At 38.4% G+C, this 19,856-nt stretch overlaps 1 protein-coding gene and 1 non-coding gene across 2 annotated transcripts in view; both read left to right on the top strand.

Annotated features, from left to right (window-relative positions):
* Positions 1–688: 688 nt before the first annotated feature.
* Positions 689–771, top strand: trnal-uaa (transfer RNA leucine (anticodon UAA)). The gene has a single exon. It is a non-coding gene; the product is annotated as a tRNA-Leu (tRNA).
* A 4,318-nt stretch (positions 772–5,089) lies between these two features.
* Positions 5,090–19,856, top strand: part of LOC127419658 (dystrophin-like) — a 375,384-nt gene continuing 360,617 nt past the window's right edge. The window contains exons 1-2 of the mRNA XM_051661226.1: positions 5,090–5,397; positions 15,379–15,565. Of these exons, the coding sequence (XP_051517186.1) occupies positions 15,484–15,565 (82 nt within the window). The 5' untranslated portion in view covers positions 5,090–5,397; positions 15,379–15,483. The remainder of the gene's footprint in view (positions 5,398–15,378; positions 15,566–19,856) is intronic.

The raw sequence follows: 19,856 nt of genomic DNA, 5'->3' as shown, positions 1-19,856 counted from the left end.
TTAAAATCGAAATTTAACATCTAATGTTAAAATGTTTTCTAATTTAATGCTGCCCCCTTAATGGCCAGTTCATGAATAATTTATTTGATTTTATGATTTATTTGAAAGAATTAAAAGATCAATTTCATGTCTATCCTTGTATTTTTCATCTAGTTGAGTTTGATCAGGGTTTTAGAAAGTAATTAGTAATAAGTAATGCAGTTACTTTTCAGACAGAGTAATCAGTACAGTAATCTAATTACACTGTAGAAGATGTAATTCGTAGTTAGTAATTAAATACTTTTTTCAGAATAACTTACCCAACACTGGTCTTTTCTTTGAGACAGCACAAAAAAGAAAGAAAAGATGACTAAAACAGACTGCTAGCAATGCAGACACAGTGTTTGTCTTGTACTGTGTGAACGTAAAAGAAAAACATGTATGTTTTAAAACCAAAAATGATATGATTTTGGGACTGTTTACGCATTACGAGCTTTCACATGTATTTAAAGAGATCTTTGTAGTCTTCATTTTAGCTAGTTAATCGAAGCACAGAGTAGTTATTAGTGGTTGGAGAGCAGATCAGTACTCTGTTAGTAGAATCAGCTAACATGGCAAGTCAGCTGCACACGCATCTTTAAATATAAAATGTAAGTTCAAGAGCGGTACACGGTAAAATACATTTTTTGATAGACATAATTGTATGTTCACCAGGATGGCCGAGTGGTTAAGGCGTTGGACTTAAGATCCAATGGACATATGTCCGCGTGGGTTCGAACCCCACTCCTGGTAAGAGTTTTCAATTTTTATTTATGTAAGGCGCTAATGCATAATGTACACGAAGGGCTGTCATACAGAGTACACAAATAAGAGAAGGTATGGTTTTATGGCGAAAGGAAAGAAAAAAACATGGCGTGCGGATCGATGAATTTTGTACTGGCTAGTACTCAATTATGTTGAGCTGCTGTGGATGGATAGAGAGATAAACAACGATGACACCGGTGGACGAGTGCTGTCCGACACGTATGCAATATGCACATTAAACCCACACAGCAGTACCTTGCCAAGTGCAATAACAAATTAAAATCCGAAACATATTGATATGTTGGTCTTATACTGCCTCCTATTGGTAGTTATGAGGTAGTTAAAGTATTAAATGGTGCATTTTCTTTGGCTTTTGAGATTATTTCACTTCTGAAGTATACCGTCGCTGTTAAAGGGATGGTTCACCCAAAAATGAAAATTCTCTCATCATTTACTCACACTCACCCCAGATGTATATGACTTTCTTTCTTCTTCAGACCAGCTCTGTAGGTCCATATAATCCAAGTGAATGGTGACCAGAATTTTGAAGGTCCAAAAAGCACATAAAGGCAGCATAAAAGTAATCTATTCGAATCCATGTCTTCTGAAGCAATAGAAACAGATCAATATTTAAGTAATTTTTTTACTGTAAATGTTTCACTTTCACTCTCTTCTCTCCTAAGAGTTATTCATTTGTTTTTGGTGATTCGCATTCTTCGTGCATATCGAAGAATGAGACGTTTTCTGCAGTGATTTTCATGTGGAGTTTAAAGCGGTGCTTGACACTGGCGCTGACACCTGACGCGGATCATGAATGCGGCTTCAAGATTTCTGCAGGAAAGTGGATAGCCACTGTCTGCCGGTAGATTGTGGAGGATGAGAGTTTAAGAGATTTAATGCCCATTGCAATGAATAAACAACAAATGGGGACTAGTTCTTTAATTAGTCAACTCCCACTGAGACTTTGGGAAACATTTAATGTGACTTGAATCGGTGATATTTTAGTGCATTTCTATCTTTTTACTGTGGAAGACTTTGTTTGGAAAATGTTAATGAAGTATTATATTGTTAAATTTTTTTTTTGTTTTTTTTTTTTGTTTTCTTTCCTAAAAAAGGAAATAAATGCATTCTCACAAGAATATATATATATATATATATATATATATATATATATATATATATATATATATATATATATATATATATCAGATAATTCAAATTTGAACTGAAACACACATTGTTACTTTATATTATTTTCTTTGGTGCACTTTAAATATCAGATATGTGAAACAATTCAGGTTTGGTTTAAAACCAAAATAATGCCTCATCTGATCAATTTATTTTGTCCACGATTACATATTTTTATATTGCAATGCATGCACTTTTTATGCCATTTCTATTTCCAGATTTGTCTGATCTGTTAATTAGAAATAAGAATAATTTATTATTTTGATCCTGTAAGTGTTGAAAGTTTTTATTTTATTTTTATAATATGAAAAAAATTAACTATTTTAAATAATAAAATATTTCAAATATTGAATATATTTATATATAAAAATATTTAACACACACACACACACACACACACACACACACACACACACACACACACACACACAAAGTATTTATTTATATATAGAATTATTTAAATATTTTATCTATTTTACAAATTATTAATTGTTATTTTGTAATTGTATTAATTTTATATTAATTATAATATAGTTTTTCAAATAATTCATAATCTTGATTTAATTAATAATATATAAATAATATTTAGATTAAATAATAATTTAATCAAAAACCATGAGATAGTCATTGGAAGATTTTTGAACTTTAACTCTTAAATGCATACCTGGGGTCTTTAGAGACCAGGACCTCATTATACCCCCTGTACCTATTTTTTGGAGATGTGCCTACACCTCTGTAGTATTCCTCAATCTGTCTCTTGTAAATATTGTAAAAAAAAAAAAAAAAAAAAAAAAGCACAAATTGCTAAAAAAAATTAAATAAAATAATAATAATACAATTTTATTTACAGCTTCAGGTTTTTTTGGGGTATGATGCGACAAGCTTTGCACACCTGGATTGGGGATTTTCTGCCATTCTTCTCTGCAGATGCTCTCAAGCTCTGTCAGGTTGGATGGGGACCGTTGGTGGACAGCCATTTTCAGGTCTCTCCAGAGATGTTCGATTGGCTCAAGTCCGGTCTCTGGCTGGGCCACTCAAGGACATTCACAGAGTTGTCTTATGTTGTCTTGGCTGTGTGCTTATGGTCATTGTCTTGTTGGAAGGTGAACCTTTGGCCCAGTCTGAGGTCCTGAGCGTTCTGGATGAGGTTTTCATTAAGGATATCTCTGTATTTTGCTGCATTCAGCTTTCCTTCAACCCTGATCAGTCCCCCAGTCCCTGCTGCTGAAAAACACCCCCACAGCATGATGCTACCACCACCATGCTTCACCGTTGGGATGGTGATGAGCGGTGCCTGGTTTCCTCAAGACATGGAATTGAGGCCAAACAGTTCAATCTTCATTTTGTCATACCAGAGAATCTTGTTTCTCACAGTCTGAGAGTCCTTTAGGTGCTTTTTTGCTTGCTTGCACTGAGGAGAGGCTTCCGTCTGGCCACTCTGCCATAAAGCCCAGATCGGTGGAGTGTTGCAGTGATTGTTGTCCTTCTGCAAGTTTCTCCTGTCTCCACACATGATCTCTGGAGCTCAACCAGAGTGACCATCAGGTTCTTGGTCACCTCTCTTACCAAGGCCCTTCTCCCCCGATTGCTCAGTTTGGCCGGGCGGCCAACTCTAAGAAGGTCCTGGTTGTTCCAAGCTTCTTCCATTTAAGAGTTGTGGAGGCCACTGTGCTCTTGGGAACCTTCAATGCAGCTGATTTTATTTTATTTATTTATTTATTTATTTTTTTTCAGCCTTCCCCAGATCTGTGCCTCAACACAATCCTGTCTCTGAGCTCTGCAGGCAGTTCCTTTGACCTCATGGCTTGGCTTCTGCTCTGATATGCATTTTCAGCTGTGAGACATTATATAGACAGGGTTAGGGTGTAGCGGAATACATGTAACGGGATTACGTATTTAAAATACAAAATATAAGTGACTCTATTCCACAACAGTTACAATTTAAATCATTGGTAATCCAAATACAGTTACATTCAAAAAGTATTTTGATTACTGAATAGATTACTTTGCATTTTATTGTCATTTGTTTCATTTAATATTTAGTCCTTTCAGATGGAAAACATTTATTCATATAAATGATGCGATCCAAAGTGCATTTGAACAGCGGTGAAACACTTTCTTATGATGTGTTACATTCATACGAGCAGACAGAGAAGTAAGTTTGAAGCAGAAGAAATAGAAATAAACCTTGTGTAAATTGTCAGCTTTATGCTAAGCTTAAATGCTATTTCTAGCCATTTAACATGCACATGTTACCAGACACGATCATATTTTTATCAAGAAAAATCACGCTGGATCATAATTTCTTTTTTTCTAGTAAGACCTTTGATATTAGGGCAAAAATCTTATTTTTGATCATAATGTTTGTATTGTTTTCCTGTAAAAATATCTAAAAATCCTTAAAACAAGATCAGTTTGATTTATCTTGTTTTAGAATCAACACTGCATAAGATATTTCGGTTTTTCAGAGAATGTATTTTTAACATGTGTATTTTGTCTTACTGTACTGGCAGAGTTTTTATAGTCAAAACAAGTGAAAAAATCTACCAGTGCTGAAGAAGTAATCCAAAGTATTTAGAATACATTACTGACCTTGAGTAATCTAACGGAATACATTACAAATTACATTTTACAGCATGTATTCTGTAATCTGTAGTGGAATACATTTCAAAAGTAACCCTTCCAACCCTGTATATATATATATATATATATATATATATATATATATGAAAAATAAGACTTCAAAACATATCAAAATATATTGTATTATTTTCTGGTTGATATCTTGATTGATATACATGCCGGGTCTCTAAAGAGTGTTTGGTGAACTTTCCATGCATTTAAGGATTAATATAAATTTTTATTTGACAACTTCTATCCATTTTTAGAGTAGACTATCTGTTGTAGAAATGATCTTCAAAACAAAGTTTGAACTAAGCATAAATGTGAATTTTGGGCCTGTTTGGTTTCATACAGATATAGTCGCCTTTCAAGCCACAGGTTTCACACAATTCCACACGGGGACGCGCTCGTCCTGCAAACGCAACATGACTGGAGCGTGCTCTGCTCGTGACGTCACGCGTCCATCATTCCTGCTGTTGTGAGTGGGCGGAGCGGATGGCAGTGTTCGGGACGCGCGGTGTGGACGCGTAGCTCTCATTTTGATATTCATGAGTAAAGTAAACTTTATAGAAACACCGAACTAAAGTAAAATACACCAGAAGCGCCAAAACAATCGAACTGGATAACTTTGAAGTTTTTCTAAAGGAGTTTGGATCACTTAGAGCACTGAGCAGAGATCTGGAGGAATAGACGCGCTGGCAGCGGCTTGTGAAGTCTCGAGCGCTGAACATGCCCTAAAATGAGTCAATGATTCAATAATTGATGAGAGTCACTGTACTGCACTGGGAGATTCATCACGCAAAGGTGAGAGCTCCCGCTTTACTGTCAGCATTTTGCTTTTTAAATCAAACTCAAGCTTGTTTCAAAGACTTACTACAAGTTTGACAGGTTTGTTGAATTATGGGGGTCTAAACATGACTAAATACATGAAAAACGAAACATGTCAAACTATTCAAATAAACAGATGCACGGTTTTGAATGGTTTTGTTTCTGTTCCTTGAGACTTTGACTCTTTCAAGAATTCATATGATATTATGACCTTTGAATCAGAATCAGAATGAGCTTTATAACCAAGTATGCTTCCACAAGGAATTTTTCTTGGTGATAGAAACTTCCAGTGCACAAACAATACAACAACAAGACAGAGATAAAATAAAAATAAAGAGCGAATAGAAATATAAGTATATATAGAAGTACACAATAAGACAAAAATATACATGTAGTATGTACACATACAAATCTGTTATATACAGTGCAAGGGAATATAATGCAGAAGAGGTAGGATATGTTAAAAAATATAAGTGACTAGGCTGTGTATTACACGTAATTATAGTATAGTTTTAACTGTTCATGAGATGGATAGCCTGAGGGAAAAAACTGTTCCAGTGCCTGACGGTTCTGATGCTCGGAGCTCTGTAGCACCGATCAGAAGGCAACAGTTCAAAAAGGTAGTGGGCAGGGTGAGTGGGGTCCAGAGTGATTTTACCAGCACTTTTCCTCATTCTGGAAGTGTACAGTTCTTGAAGGGTGGGTAAAGGGGCATCCAATAATCTGCTCAGCCGTCCGAACTGTCCTTTGTAGTCTTCTGATGTCCAATTTAGTAGCTGAACCAAACCAGACAATTACTGAAGTGCAGAGGACAGACTCAATGACTGCTGAGTACAACTGGATTAGCAGTGCCTGTGGCAGGTTGAACTTCCTCAACTGGTGAAGGAAGTACAACCTCTGCTGGGCCTCTGCTGAGTCAATGTGGGTCTCCCACTTCATGTCCTGTGAGATGGTAGTGCCCAGGAACCTGAATGAATCCACTGATGCCATAGTGCTGTTCAGAATGGTGAACGGGGTCAGTGTTGGGGTATTCCACCTAAAGTCCACTATCATCTCCACCGTTTTGAGCGTGTTCAGCTCCAGGTTGTTATGACTGCATGAGTGAGCCAGCCGTTCAACATCCCTTCTGTATGCTGACTCATCGTCATCTTGGATGAGGTTGATGACAGTAGTGTAATCTGCAAACTTCAAGAGCTTGACAGAAGGGTCTTTGGCAGTATAGTCGTTAGTATACAGGGAGAAGAGTAGTGGGGAGAGCACACATCCCTGGGGGGCACCAGTGCTGATCGTACATGCGCTGGAGAGGAATTTCTTCAGTCTCACTAGCTGCTGCCTGTCCGTCAGAACGGTGGTGATCCACTGACAGATAGATGTGGGAACAGAGAGCTGGGTTAATTTATTCCATAGGTGACCTGGGATGATGGTGTTGAAAGCCGAACTAAAGTCCACAAAAAGGATCCTTGCATATGTCCCTGGTCTGTCCAGATGTTGCAGGATATGATGAAATCCTATGTTGACTGCTTCATCCACAGACCTGTTTGTTCTATAAGCAAATTGAGCGAGATCTAGAAAGGGTCCAGTGATGTCCTACAGGTGGGCCGACACCAGTCTCTCAAATTACTTCATGACCACAGACATCAGAGTGGGGGGGGGGGGGGGTGTTGCAGGAGGTGTTGGTGTTTGTGTGAAGTGAAGGTCAGAGCGGGTGTGGGGTGTGAGACTGGGCTTTTCAAATCTACAGTAAAACACATTCAAGTCGTCAGCCAGATTTTGGTTCCCTACAGTGTAGAGGGATGGTGTCTTGAAGTAGTAATGTCTTTCAGGCCTCTCCACACTGATGCAGGGTCGTTAGCTGAAAACTTGTTTTTCAGCTTCTCGGAGTAGCTTCTTTTAGCCACTTTAATTTCCTTAGTCAGTGTGCTTTTGGTCTGATTATACAAGATTTTATCCCCGCTTCTGTAAGCATCCTCTTTGGCATGACAAAGTTTTCCTGTAAACCATGGTTTGTCGTTGTTGAACATTAAATAAGTCCAAGTAGGAATACACTTATCCTCACAGAAACTGATATATGACATCACATTATCTGTGAGCTCATCCAGATTGGTGTCTGCAGCTTCAAAAACACTCCAATCAATGCAGTCAAAGCAGGCTTGTAGTTCCAGCTCTGCTTCATTGGTCCAGCTTTTTACAGTATTTACTACTGGTTTAGCTGATTTAAGTTTCTGCCTGTAGATTGGAAGAAGATGAACCAGACAGTGATCAGAGAGTCCCAAAGCTGCTCTTGGGACAGAGCGATATGCATCCTTCAATGCCGTATAGCAGTCTTCCAGTATATTTCTGTCCCTGTTGGGGCATATAATGTGCTGTCTGTATTTTTGCAGTTCACAGGTGATATTGGCTCTGTTAAAATCACAGAGAATAATAATAACTGAGTCCGGGTATTGTTGTTCCATGTCTGTGATCTGATCAGCCATCTGTTGCTGCGCTGCATTCACGCACGCATGTGGAGGAGTATAAACACTCACCTGAATAAACTAGGAAAGCTCCTGTGGTGAGTAGAAAGGCTTACAGTTGATAAAGAGCTCATCCAAATTAGGACAGCACATCTTTAACATTGTTACATCTGTACACCAACTTTCTTTGATGTAAAAACACGTTCCACCGCTTCTCGTTTTCCCTGTTAACTCCGCAATGCAATCCGCTCTAAACAGCTGAAAGCCTGGCAGATGTAACGCGTTGTCCAGAATGGCTTCACTCAGCAAGGTTTCTGTGAAGCACAAAGCAGCAGAGTTTGAAAAGTCCTTGTTTGTACAGGTGAGGAGATGTAGTTCGTCTATTTTGTTAGGAAGAGAGCGGAGATTCGCCAGATGAATACTCGGCAGCGCTATTCGAAAGCTGTGCTGACGGAGCTTGACCAGTGTGCCGGCTTGCTTCCCTCGCCTGCATCTCATAGAGCACTTAAACAACACAGCTGCACCTCCGACTAAAAATGTCCAGCAGGTGGCCATCTGCAAGTTCTAATAGAAGTTTGATATGTGAGAAATTAATAAACAAACTGATACTAAATTGCTAGGATTAGGGTTAGTTAGAGTTAAAGTTAGTTGTGTTTTATATAGTTAGGATTGGTTGAGTTAGTTAGAGTTAAGTTTGGTTGTTTAATGGAGGTAGGGTTGGTTGGGTTAGATAGAGTTAAAGCTAAAGTGAGTAATTTCTGCAGCACCTAACATAATTGCAAAAATAATGTTTTCAAACAGCTTTTCAAACACCACCCCCATCTATGGTTGATTGAACAAACAGATAGTCCCGCCTCCAACTCACGCCATTGGTTGAGTCAATGTTGTTGTGTCAGTCTGGACGTGCCGCTTCAAACAACAGGAATTTTTATAGCATCACAAACTTTACAGTTTTCAAGAAAATTTATATATGAATGGCTTACTTCTAGTTGTCTCTGCATATTAAGCTGGGATAGGAGAAAGTAACAGAAAATGTTTAAAATGTGACTTTTTTTCTTCTGCTGAACACAAATGAAGGTTTTTATATCTCAGCTATGTAGGTCCATACAATGCAAGTGAAAGGTGACCAGAACCTTTAAGCTCCAAAAATCAAATAAAGGCAGAAAAAAAGTAATCCATATGTCTCCAGTGTTTTAGTACATCTTCTGAAGCGATTTGGTTTTGGGTGTGACGAGACTAGAGGTAGACCGATATATTGGTTAAACAGATTAATCAATGGCAATAGTTGCTTTGTGGAAAAATTGGTTGTCAGCAAAAGATTCTGCTGATAGTTGCAAATAGTTTTGTTAATAATTTCAAAATCCTGGTGTGTTTCAGGCTTGTTTACACTTATAAGTCCCACGTTATGCACCAAATATTTATTTTTTCTGGTTATTTTTGGGATTTTGGTTGAACAAAAAAACTACATCTGGGATTTAATTCATTTTGGACTCTTTGTCTTTGCCACCCATGGTATAGAAAGAGTAATACTTTTTTTGACATTCTGTCAATTGATTTTAAAAACTATCAGCCACCCCCTTAGTAATCTATGTCAGCAAAATCCACTATCGGTCGACCTCTAGAACAGATCAAAATGTTCTTTTTCACATTAAATCTTGACATCTGCAGTCTCCTTGGTGATTATGATTTCAAGCTTGATTACACTTCTTAGTGCCATCTAGCGCTCTGTGCATGCGTTAAGCACTAGGAAGTGTAATCAAGCTTGAAATCATGATTGTGCCTAGAGACTGCAATTGCAAGAAATACAGTATAAAAGGACCTTTATTTTGGTCACCATTCACTTGCAGTGTATGGACCTACAGAGATGAGCAATTCTACAAAAAATCTTGGTTTGTGTTCTGCAGAAGAAATTCACATACACATCTGGGATGGCATGAGGGTGAGTAAGTGATGAGAGAATTTTCATTTTTGGGTGAAGTAGGGTAAGTAAGAGTAAGATTGGGTTAAAGTTATATTTGGTTGTGGTTAATAGAGATAAGGTCAGTTGGGTTAATTAGAGTTAAGGTTGGTTGTGTTAGTTAGAGGTTAGGGTCTGGGTTAAGCCTAGGGTTACTCATCTCATTTCTTGCAGGCAACAACCTGTCACAGATGAGTTGCTTCTTAAATGTAATTATTCTCTAGGTGTTGGTCTTTGTAGCATTTGTCCAGAACACAACAGTCTTGGTCTTGACTCCTTCATGTAGTTTTCACAAGCAAACATGTACATTCATACCTGTATGAATGTTTTATTTCAGATCATAAGCATTCTTTTTTGTGGAGGAGAGCAGCTCAGTATGGGGAACTGAGAAAATCAACTTTTCTTTGCAGGAGTCAAAAGTTAGACTTTTTTGTCATGCTGCATTGCTAATGCATGCCAACATGTGTACTTATAAAGCTCACACAAATCCTTTCTTGGACAAGACAGCCTGTACATTGTCTGAGAGAATTGTGTTTTCATTTTCTTCAATGTCTTTCAGCATTCCTGGCCATTACCTCATTACTAATCAATGACATCACACTGGCCACATGTCTGTTTACCTCTGTCTGTCAGTGCTGCTTTAAGAGGTTTGGTGTTGCTGAACCCCTTATCAGTGACCCAGTTTTGAAGGAAAGAATGTGGGGGGAGTTTCGAAATGAATGCATGGTGACCTGTTTGGCTGGGTGACAGCTCCTGTTACAACTTGTCCTCCACAAACACACACACACACACACACACACACACACACACACACACACACACACACACAGAGAGACAGAGGGCTTGACTTTCCTCATGCAGTATTCGGTCTCAGTCTGCATTGTGATGGGCATTCTTCTGTAGGGGCACTTAATGCAGTGATAAAATCTCACTCTTGTCACTGCATCTGTTTGTTGGTGCTGTAAGGCCAATGTTTTCACCTGCCCTGTCGATCTCACTAAAGGTTTTCCCTGATCCAACTCACAGTTAGACATTGCTCACTCTCTGCTGCCACCTTACTACAACTATTAATTCCAGATCATCTGATTTCATAGTCCAGTGTGTGTTTAGGTACTTTTGATCATCATTTAATATTTTCTTTAAGTATTTAGGCCCCAACATACTTCCGGAGAAGTTCTTCTTCGTTCCTCGTTCAGGGGTAAAAAGAAGTTCGAAACAGCTGAGCAAGGACATACTTTCAGACACCCGCCACACTGCTCTGGGAGGCATTTAGAGGAGCATTTAAATATGAGGATGCTACATATAAAATCTAAACTAATCTTACATTAAAATGTGTTCTCAACGACTTTATGCCTCATTCTATGAGTAGAATTCACACGAGGTCAGTAAAAGAAGCTGTTATAAAACAGATAGTTCCGACCCTGAATTCTGATTGGATGAGCAGCGTTCCAAGATGTTGTAAAATGACTATAAACGCACACCTCTAACCGCACAACATTTGAATTTCATATCAGTGCGGCAAATTGGAAGATTACGGCTTTTGATGCTTCTATACCTCAGACATGGAACATTTTGCTATGAGTTTTGATTTATATGGTGGATTAACAGTTGATGAATGGTGGGAGGAGATTGACTTACAAAGGAAAAAAAAATGGCAAAACATGCTGAAATTAACGAGAGGCAAATAGAGGAATTGGAGAAATTATGAAATGAAACCGGGACCATTAAGCATACTATGTGGACCGTTCACTGTTTTCAAACCTAGTGTACTGAGAAAAATGTAGCTCTGGATTAAAAAAAAAAAAAATCACCAAAACAGAGCTTAACCAAACTTTGAGGCAGCTTTATGCTACAGCAAAAAAACAGAAAAGGAGAGTCAGCGGTTATGTTGGCTTATGAGCAGGGGCTGAACCTTGGTACATCAACCACCCACCACTTAGTTTGTCTTGGTGTTTACTGAAAGATCCTGAATTCACTACTAGCAACAATGTTTTCCTTGGAGTGGTGAAAAAAACTTCACAGAGAGGGACAAGTAAACACACCACCAGGCTTTAACAAATGAACATTTTACCAAGATCAAACACTCTGCACTGAATCCAAACACACCGCAAGGGCTTGTCAATAAAGTTTGCATCTAGGATGGTGGGCGAAAGAGGGAAATCACCAACCGGGTGCTGAATTGCTTGTTGTTCACAAGGATGAGAGTGGCATCAAGTATGCAACCTTGACTTTCAAGGAAGCCACTAAAAACCATAAAGTTCCCAACGAGAGACCCAGAGAGAGCCGATGAGGATTCGCGTATGAGCAGCCGGGAGATGCGCTATGTCCTGTCACCTCGTTGGAGATATACATGTCCTTTCTCCCTCTGAATCCACAGCCTTTTTATCTGCACCCAAAGAGGAGCAATTACAGCAACAATGTGTGGAAAGTAATTTTATAAAACGGGTAAATAATAATGATAAAAATCCGGCCCTAAAATCTAAAATTAAATCAAATATAAATGTATTTTTTCTAAAGGTATACCAGAGAACCAATGGGGTATACTTCCTTGGCTCAGTGTTACCTCAAATTTGTAAGGCCGCTGGAATTTTAAGGATGTACACTAACCACTGTTTGCGAAGTACGACGGTGCAGAAACTTTCTGATGCCAGCTTGGAGGCTAGAGAAATTATGACTGACCGGACACTGAAGCAGATCATCTCTACAGTCATACTAGCACCCGAACTACAGTGAATGGCCATGCAGGAGCAACATCCTAGCCGGCACCGCCTCATCAAAACACACTTGCGCTGACACGAGCACCTCTGGTCCATCAGCGAAGAAAAATCCAAACGTGGTTGAACACTATTTTAAAGTGTGTATCATCGACAGAAAATTCCAAATTAACATCAACAATAATTCTGATAATTAGGAAGTCATAGAATGATCTTACGTTTATAGTGATCATACATTCATAGAATGGTCTTAGGAACTATATTACTTAGCGGAAGAATTGTATTTTTTGCTGATTATATTTGTTATTAATAAATTGAATTATTTAATGAACACCGGTGTCTTTGATTACTGTTACAGCCGTTTTATAAAAGCAATAAGACAGTTGAGTCTGTGCCTTACATTGATTTTACCACAGTTAAGGGAGATTTAGGCAATTAAAATCACTGGAAGGCATGCCCTCTTTTGGCTTATTGCTTTATTAACCACTTGATGATGATTTAAAGTAATATATATGCTGTAGAAAATGTTTAATTTGTCTTGTTTATTTTCTGAATTCATGATGCTAATGCACTAACATGCTATGCGCGGCTATAATATGTGCCGATTAAACTGGTAATGTAATTTACAGTATGCTGACACTGATATAGCTGCAAAGATTGGTGTGTAAAAGAGTGATAATGTGCAGAATGTGAATCCTACTCACAGAATGAGGCATAAAGTCATTGATAACACAATTTAATGTCACATTAGTTACGTTTTTATATGTAGCATCCTCATATTTAAATGCTCCTCTAAACGCCTCCCACCACTGTGTGGCCGAAAGTTTGCAAACAGATACCAATGCTCAGCTGTTTAGAATTCTTTTTACCCCTGAACGAAGAAGAACTTCTCCGGAAGTACTGTATATCGCAGTGTTTCCCTTAGGATTTTTTTCAGCAGCCGTGCTGTTGTGCGCACGTCAACAAGCCTGCAACGCTGCACCCGTAACGCATGTTGGTTGAAGAACAGCTTAAAACACGTGTCAAACTCAGTTTCAGCCTGGGCCATATCAGGGTTTATTTGTTCCCTCAAAGGGCCCGATGAAAATGTGGCACCAGCACATGCTTTGGTAGCACCCATGCAATTACCAATAATATTACATATTATGTGTAATGAAATGCACATGTGACAGTACAGCATTGATTTTGAACTTGGGATGCAGATGAAAATTATGATATTAACAACAGTAACATCTTTGGAAAAAATGAACACTTAATTTTTACATGGCTAAATTGAAATATTCTGAAAGTGTGAATAAGTTAGGTCTTCTTTAGAGATGCCTTTCATCAGGCTCCCTAATTAAACTACAGCCATCTCTTGGAATTTCTGAAGGCAAATAAAACAACTTGCATTTTCCTACAATCAGAGAGCATTACAAGAGTATAGATTTTATACAGATCCACAATTATGAAAATGCACCATAGTTCTTCCATAGTATCCATAGTTTTAACAATGATATTTGTAATTGTAATAGTTCATGGTAACCATGTAAAACCATGCATGGCTCTTTACAACCATGGTTAGTAACTATGGTTACTATATAAAGAACTATGGCATATTTGTAATGAAAAAACAGCAGTCTAAATACATTTAGAAAGTTTTTCTGCCACAACTACCATAGTTCAGTCATAGTATCATAGTACAGTTAGTGTTACTACAGTAAATCCATAGTAAAGTTTGGTAAGTGTTGTGATCTGAGATTTGAAATGCCTTTTATTTTTATGTTTTCTCCTGTTTTCTTTGTCAGTGCCGTTTAGAATGTGGGGGCTGTTTTTTTTTTAACTTGTTTCATCACCGAGACAAAAGTGTTTTGCAACAGACAATTCTGTACCACATTCAAACAGGTTTTGCGATCCCCGCGGCTCATCTCACTGGTTCACAGGCGCATATAAAATGGTCTGTGCGGTTGAGACCAGTCCGTGAATTACTGCACCTGCTCTGCCCTCAGGCTGCTATGAAGCCGTGTTGATAATTGACCCATGTAGCGCTGTTTCATTCCACTTTTGAAGCAAGCAAAATGCGCTCCAAAACATACAGATGACAGGGGAAGGCTCATTTATATTCACGAGGAAAGCGCTATCTGATTGTTGCGATCCACTGCCATCCTACGTTTCAGAAATGAGCCCATGGGCCACTTGAAATTAAGCGAGTTTGACACGTGTTTTGCGGTGACGTCACTGTAAGTGCTTGTATTTGTGTGTGTGCATGTGTGGTAGGATCTCTTTCGCAGTGTAGAAAGCACACAGCTGATTTGCGTCAAAAATATTATATGAACCATGTGAAATGCATATATATATATATATATGGGACACGCTGAAATAGGGGCCTTAACACACCCCCTACCCGCAAACATCGATTCAAACATGCATGTGCAGCTTTGTTGTTGATTACAGAAAAATCTCTAAGTGCTACATTAATTCAGTAATTCACAGCTGCATGTTATTGCAAAGAGTTTAAGAAAAAAGAAAATGCCTCAGGTAATACCAGGGTTTTTCCTAGATCAAAAATGGTCTGCATGGTGGCTGACGTACATGGTCATCCACACCCGCAAAATTGGTTTATTACATGATTGCAGCTAATTAATATTTAACTTAATTATGTAGATGCATATTAAGTTTACATTGGATATAAATGTTATTTTTCATTACTTAAAGATACTCTGGGAAGTCAAACTCCTCAGCGGAGTGCCGCTGTTGAAAGGCAGGGTTGAAAACACTGATGTACTGTACAATATGCATTACGCTAGTATTCCATTGCTGTGAGATGAGGCTAATAGTATCTCATCTGTTGCAGGGATTTACAGAGGTGTTGTATATGTAAAGCTGAGCCCTGCCAATCCCCTGTGGTTGGATTTCTATACTAACGTGTCAGACATACCCGTGACTCCTGAGAAGTAAGATGGCTACAGTGGGCATGCTGTCAGAGGCCTCTGAGAGCGGAGACAACAATGAATTCACTGATATCATCAGATGGAGATCAGGTAAGCTTGAGATGACCTGCACGGCAAGTTTTTTACTACAGTTCATATGTATTATCCAATAGTCATGATGAGTGGTTAGTGCACCTGCCCTGGCAGATTGAGTTTATCAATAAAAAGTTTATCAATGAATGCCTATATAAAAAATAAAATAAAAATAATAATAATGTTTTTGCACACATTACCTAGCTTATACCTCCAAAGCATAATTTCTGGCTAATATTGATTTGTTGTTCAGGGTCTAGTTACGGTACACGCAGTCCTTTTGGATAAACTATATATTAAACTATATAAGGCCTATATAAGGTTTTATCTCATAAAATGATGATAAGATGTAAAATTTAAGTCTGAATTTTCCCATATATGCTCCCGAAACATTTTGAATATGGTGTGAAATGGCACTTGACACAACACTTGTAAGATAAGATGACAAAGTCAAGGTGTGCAACATAAGTGTATCAGAAAGTGGCATTGCACCTCAGTTTAGCTGGGTAGTATTAACAGGCTATTATGGGCTATCTACATGAACTTGGACCTTATTTAAGAACTGTGCATAGAGAGGGCATAATTGAGTAATGGGGGAAGGGAAGACATGTCATTTCTAAGTTTGGAGGTAATAATTATATTTTAATTTTGTTTTGTTGGCGGCGGCAGATTTCCGAAACATAATATGTCAGGATAAGAGTCATATTTATGATTAAATTGCTACCTGATTTGTTAGGGTTAGGTTTAGGGTTGGGTTCTAGTTTTTCTGACAAATCAGGTTTTGCTTTTGACATGGATATAAATTACACTTCCTCTGCCATCCTACATTTTGGAAAGCCAAGCTGAAACTTTTCATTTCATTCCTATGTAAGTTTGGAGGGAAAATGGAACACAGTTGGAGTGTTTGGTAAACTGATTTGGGAAAATTTGTGCAATTCCGTTCAGTGTCATTTGTGGCACTGAAATAACACACTGTACCTTTAATTTCCATCAGTATTTTTGCAATTTAGTTTGGTGCCACTTGTGGCTCTGAAATAATGCACTGCAGCTTACATTTTCATCAGTAGTTTTGCAATTCCATTTGTGGCTCTGAAATAAGGCGTTGCAACTTTAATTTCCATCAGTACTTTGAAATGCAGCTTTAATTTCTGTCAATATTCTTGCAACTTCTTTTGGTGCCACTTGTGGTACTGAGGAAATGCACTGTGGCTTTAATTTACAGTAATTCCTTTAGTCATTAATATAAGAATAAATATAAATGCTTATTCCCTTAGTCCTGATCATATAGCACTTAAATACCAATTAAAGACTAGAATGAATGGAAGACTTCAGAACATTTGTGTTTTGCTCAGTTGGGTAGGTGTTAGCGGTTACAGACTGTGGTCAGGTATTTTCTCACTTTCTCTCTCTCTCCCTGGGAATGTTGGAATTCCGCTGTGGATTTACAGCGCTCATCTATCCAGACCACAATGCCTTTCTTTCTGTAAGGATTCTGGTCTCCAAGTAACGGGCAAAAGTAATGTTTTCTTGTGATGGAGCTGCCAGAGCAAATGTAGAGAAAGAGATATAGTGACGTGTATTTAGTCACCAGATAAAGTAGACCTGTGTGTAACTGCAAGTGATTTAGTTGACCCTGGATTTGGAATATGTTAGAACAACATATGTTACAAGTTTGTTTTGATGGAGACATGGGCGGCGGTGTTCTCTAGGCGCATGACCTCATAGCTCTCTCCTCACATGCGCTTGCTGCACTCTTCTATCGCCCTTCATGGAATCCCGCTCTCAGTTCTATCTGTAACTCTCATTGAAACTTTTTCTGAGCAGCTTTCGAGCACCCCGTGTCTGATCTCTCCTCAGGACGGCCACTGAGAATCACATGAGCAATTAACAGCTCGCGCTCTTGTCTCGAGTGAAACGTGCTCAAAGCACTGTATTGGCTCATTGGCAACTCATTTTGCTGTGTCTGAAAACTGGAAAATGCTGCCTATGGAGGCAGTATACGGAGGTAGGATGAAAATAAGGTGCTTTTCAAATTGTACTGAGACCAGTTTCTTTAAGAGTTCCATTCATCCAAAAATGCTGTCGGTTAAGCCATTAACTGATTAGGCAGCAAGTCAGCTGGCTACGTTTTAAAGTGCAGCCTTTGCATGGCCACTACTGAAATAAAATAATGTCATTGCGGTGAAACTTTTTTCTTTAAGATAAAAAGTGCCATTTTACTGGTATCATTGTTTAGTTGGGGACTTTGTGTGAAAAAAAAAAAAAACATAAGTTGAAGTCATCGTCGATATTGCTTTTCTCTTTCTCTATTTACATATGAAGCCTTGAGGAAACTGAATGTAGTCAGAGAATGTTACTTTAATGCTGTAATATTTGGATTGTGTTACTGATTCAGGGTTCCCATGGTCATGGAAAACCTGGAAATAGCAGGGAATTTTAAAATTGTGTTTTCCAGGCCTTAAAAAGTCATGCAAATTAGTAATCTTTTAAAAAATCATGGAATTTTTATAGTAAAATATGGAATACTTTTGCAGTTATGCTAGGCTCTAAAATATTTTAGTGCCAAAATGCACTCTGTTGTATTCCAAGAAGCCTGTATGTACTTATATTTATGTACATGTGTTTTCTTTCAAGCTGCTTCCGGTGCAGTAAACTATCTTAAGTATTTTGTCTTTCTTTTTCTTGCCTAAGACACATTAGGGGGAGTATTTTAAGAATCCTGTAAATGCATTTAAAAAAATGCAGAATCGAATCGTTAATCAAATTTCATTGTGAATCAAATCAAATTAAATCAGTCTGAATTTTCAAAAAATAATTTTGAATCTAATCGAAAATGTATGAATCATGAATCGACTCGATTCACTTTCAACCCAAAGATTCACATTCCTATGTACATGGTGTTGTGAAAGACTACCCCACTGCTGCCACCATCTGTCACACTTTAGCTTTCAGTCTAGGTAAGTGTTTCTTCTAGATGTTAGTCCTTTCATAAGAGAATGAATGGAAGGCCACAATAGCACATTCACGCAAGGGTGTTTATGTGCTCAGTGGACAAAAAATGAAAAATGGGAAAATAAATAAATAAATAATTTTGTACCATGCTGGAACTTGGAGTCATGGAGCTGTCAGAGAGTGAGTGGTGTAGTCATTTGATGAACATACCAAAATTGGATGGAACCTCGAGAGTCTGTATTGACTTCCGGAACATCAATGACATCTCCAAATTTGAGGCCTATCTGATGCTCGTGTTCTGTTGGAAAAGATGGGATATGCCCAGTTCATCACCACATAAGACTTGTGCAAAGGATACTGGCAAGTCCCAATACACTGCCTTTAGGATACTGTTTGGGGGCTTTCAGTTCACGGTCATGCCATTTGGGCTGCACGGAGCTCCTGCAACTTTTCAGCAACTTATGGACAGCATCCTAAGGGACTCTGAGGACTATAGTATGGCTTACCTGGATGATGTAGTCATCTTTACTTCCAATTTGGAGCAACATTTAAAACATGGAATCGATTCTACAGACGTTTAAGGGGGCTGGAATGACTCTGATCCTGAAGAAGTGCAATTGGGCAGGGCGGAAACCAAATACCTTTGGCTATAAGCTCGGAAGGGGATTGATTTGTCAAGGTAAAGGTTTTCCAAAAGAGTCCAAGACCACAATCCAAAGTTGTTCTAGCCCAAGGGAAGATTGGTGAAGAACAGACAGTGTTGCACCTGATCAGGAAGTTGCTACCAGGACAGACAAGGTACTCCATGGGCGAGATAGAGGCTCATGCCAATAAATCGGCCCAAGATAGTTTATATTACTACTTGCTTCGAAAGCTTTGATGTGGATACATTCAATGAAGGACCACAATAGCCGCATTATGAGGTGGTACCTAGCCCTACAGCCTTATGTGTTATAGATTCGTCATAGAGTTGGTGCACACATCATCATTGACAATTATCAAGCGTGTTTAGCAGTGATCTCTCTTTCTCGTTCTCTCTTCCTCCCTCCGTTTGTTAGCGTGGCGAGTCCACACACTGGTTTTGTTGCCATTAAAATAGGAAATACTAGCTCAGCCAAGAAACACCAGTATGTTTTCAATGCATTTATACTCGCACAGTCCAGCAGCTCTATATGTTATTGGCTTGGTGATGTTTCGTTTGACTTCCGGGTTCGGGAAAAGGGCCCGGGTGTAAACTTTGGTGCCCTAAAATAATGTGTACAGTTAGTTAATGTTTAATAGGGAATGTTTCATTAGTAGGCATGGCAGTGGATAATGTATTTGATTATGTTGTTGTTTATTCTTGAATAATTGTATT

The sequence above is a fragment of the Myxocyprinus asiaticus genome, chromosome 29 (genome assembly GCF_019703515.2).
Source record: "Myxocyprinus asiaticus isolate MX2 ecotype Aquarium Trade chromosome 29, UBuf_Myxa_2, whole genome shotgun sequence".
NCBI lineage: Eukaryota > Metazoa > Chordata > Actinopteri > Cypriniformes > Catostomidae > Myxocyprinus > Myxocyprinus asiaticus.
The sequence above is the reverse complement of the archived record's forward strand: the minus strand, read 5'-3'. Positions and strand labels throughout refer to the sequence as shown.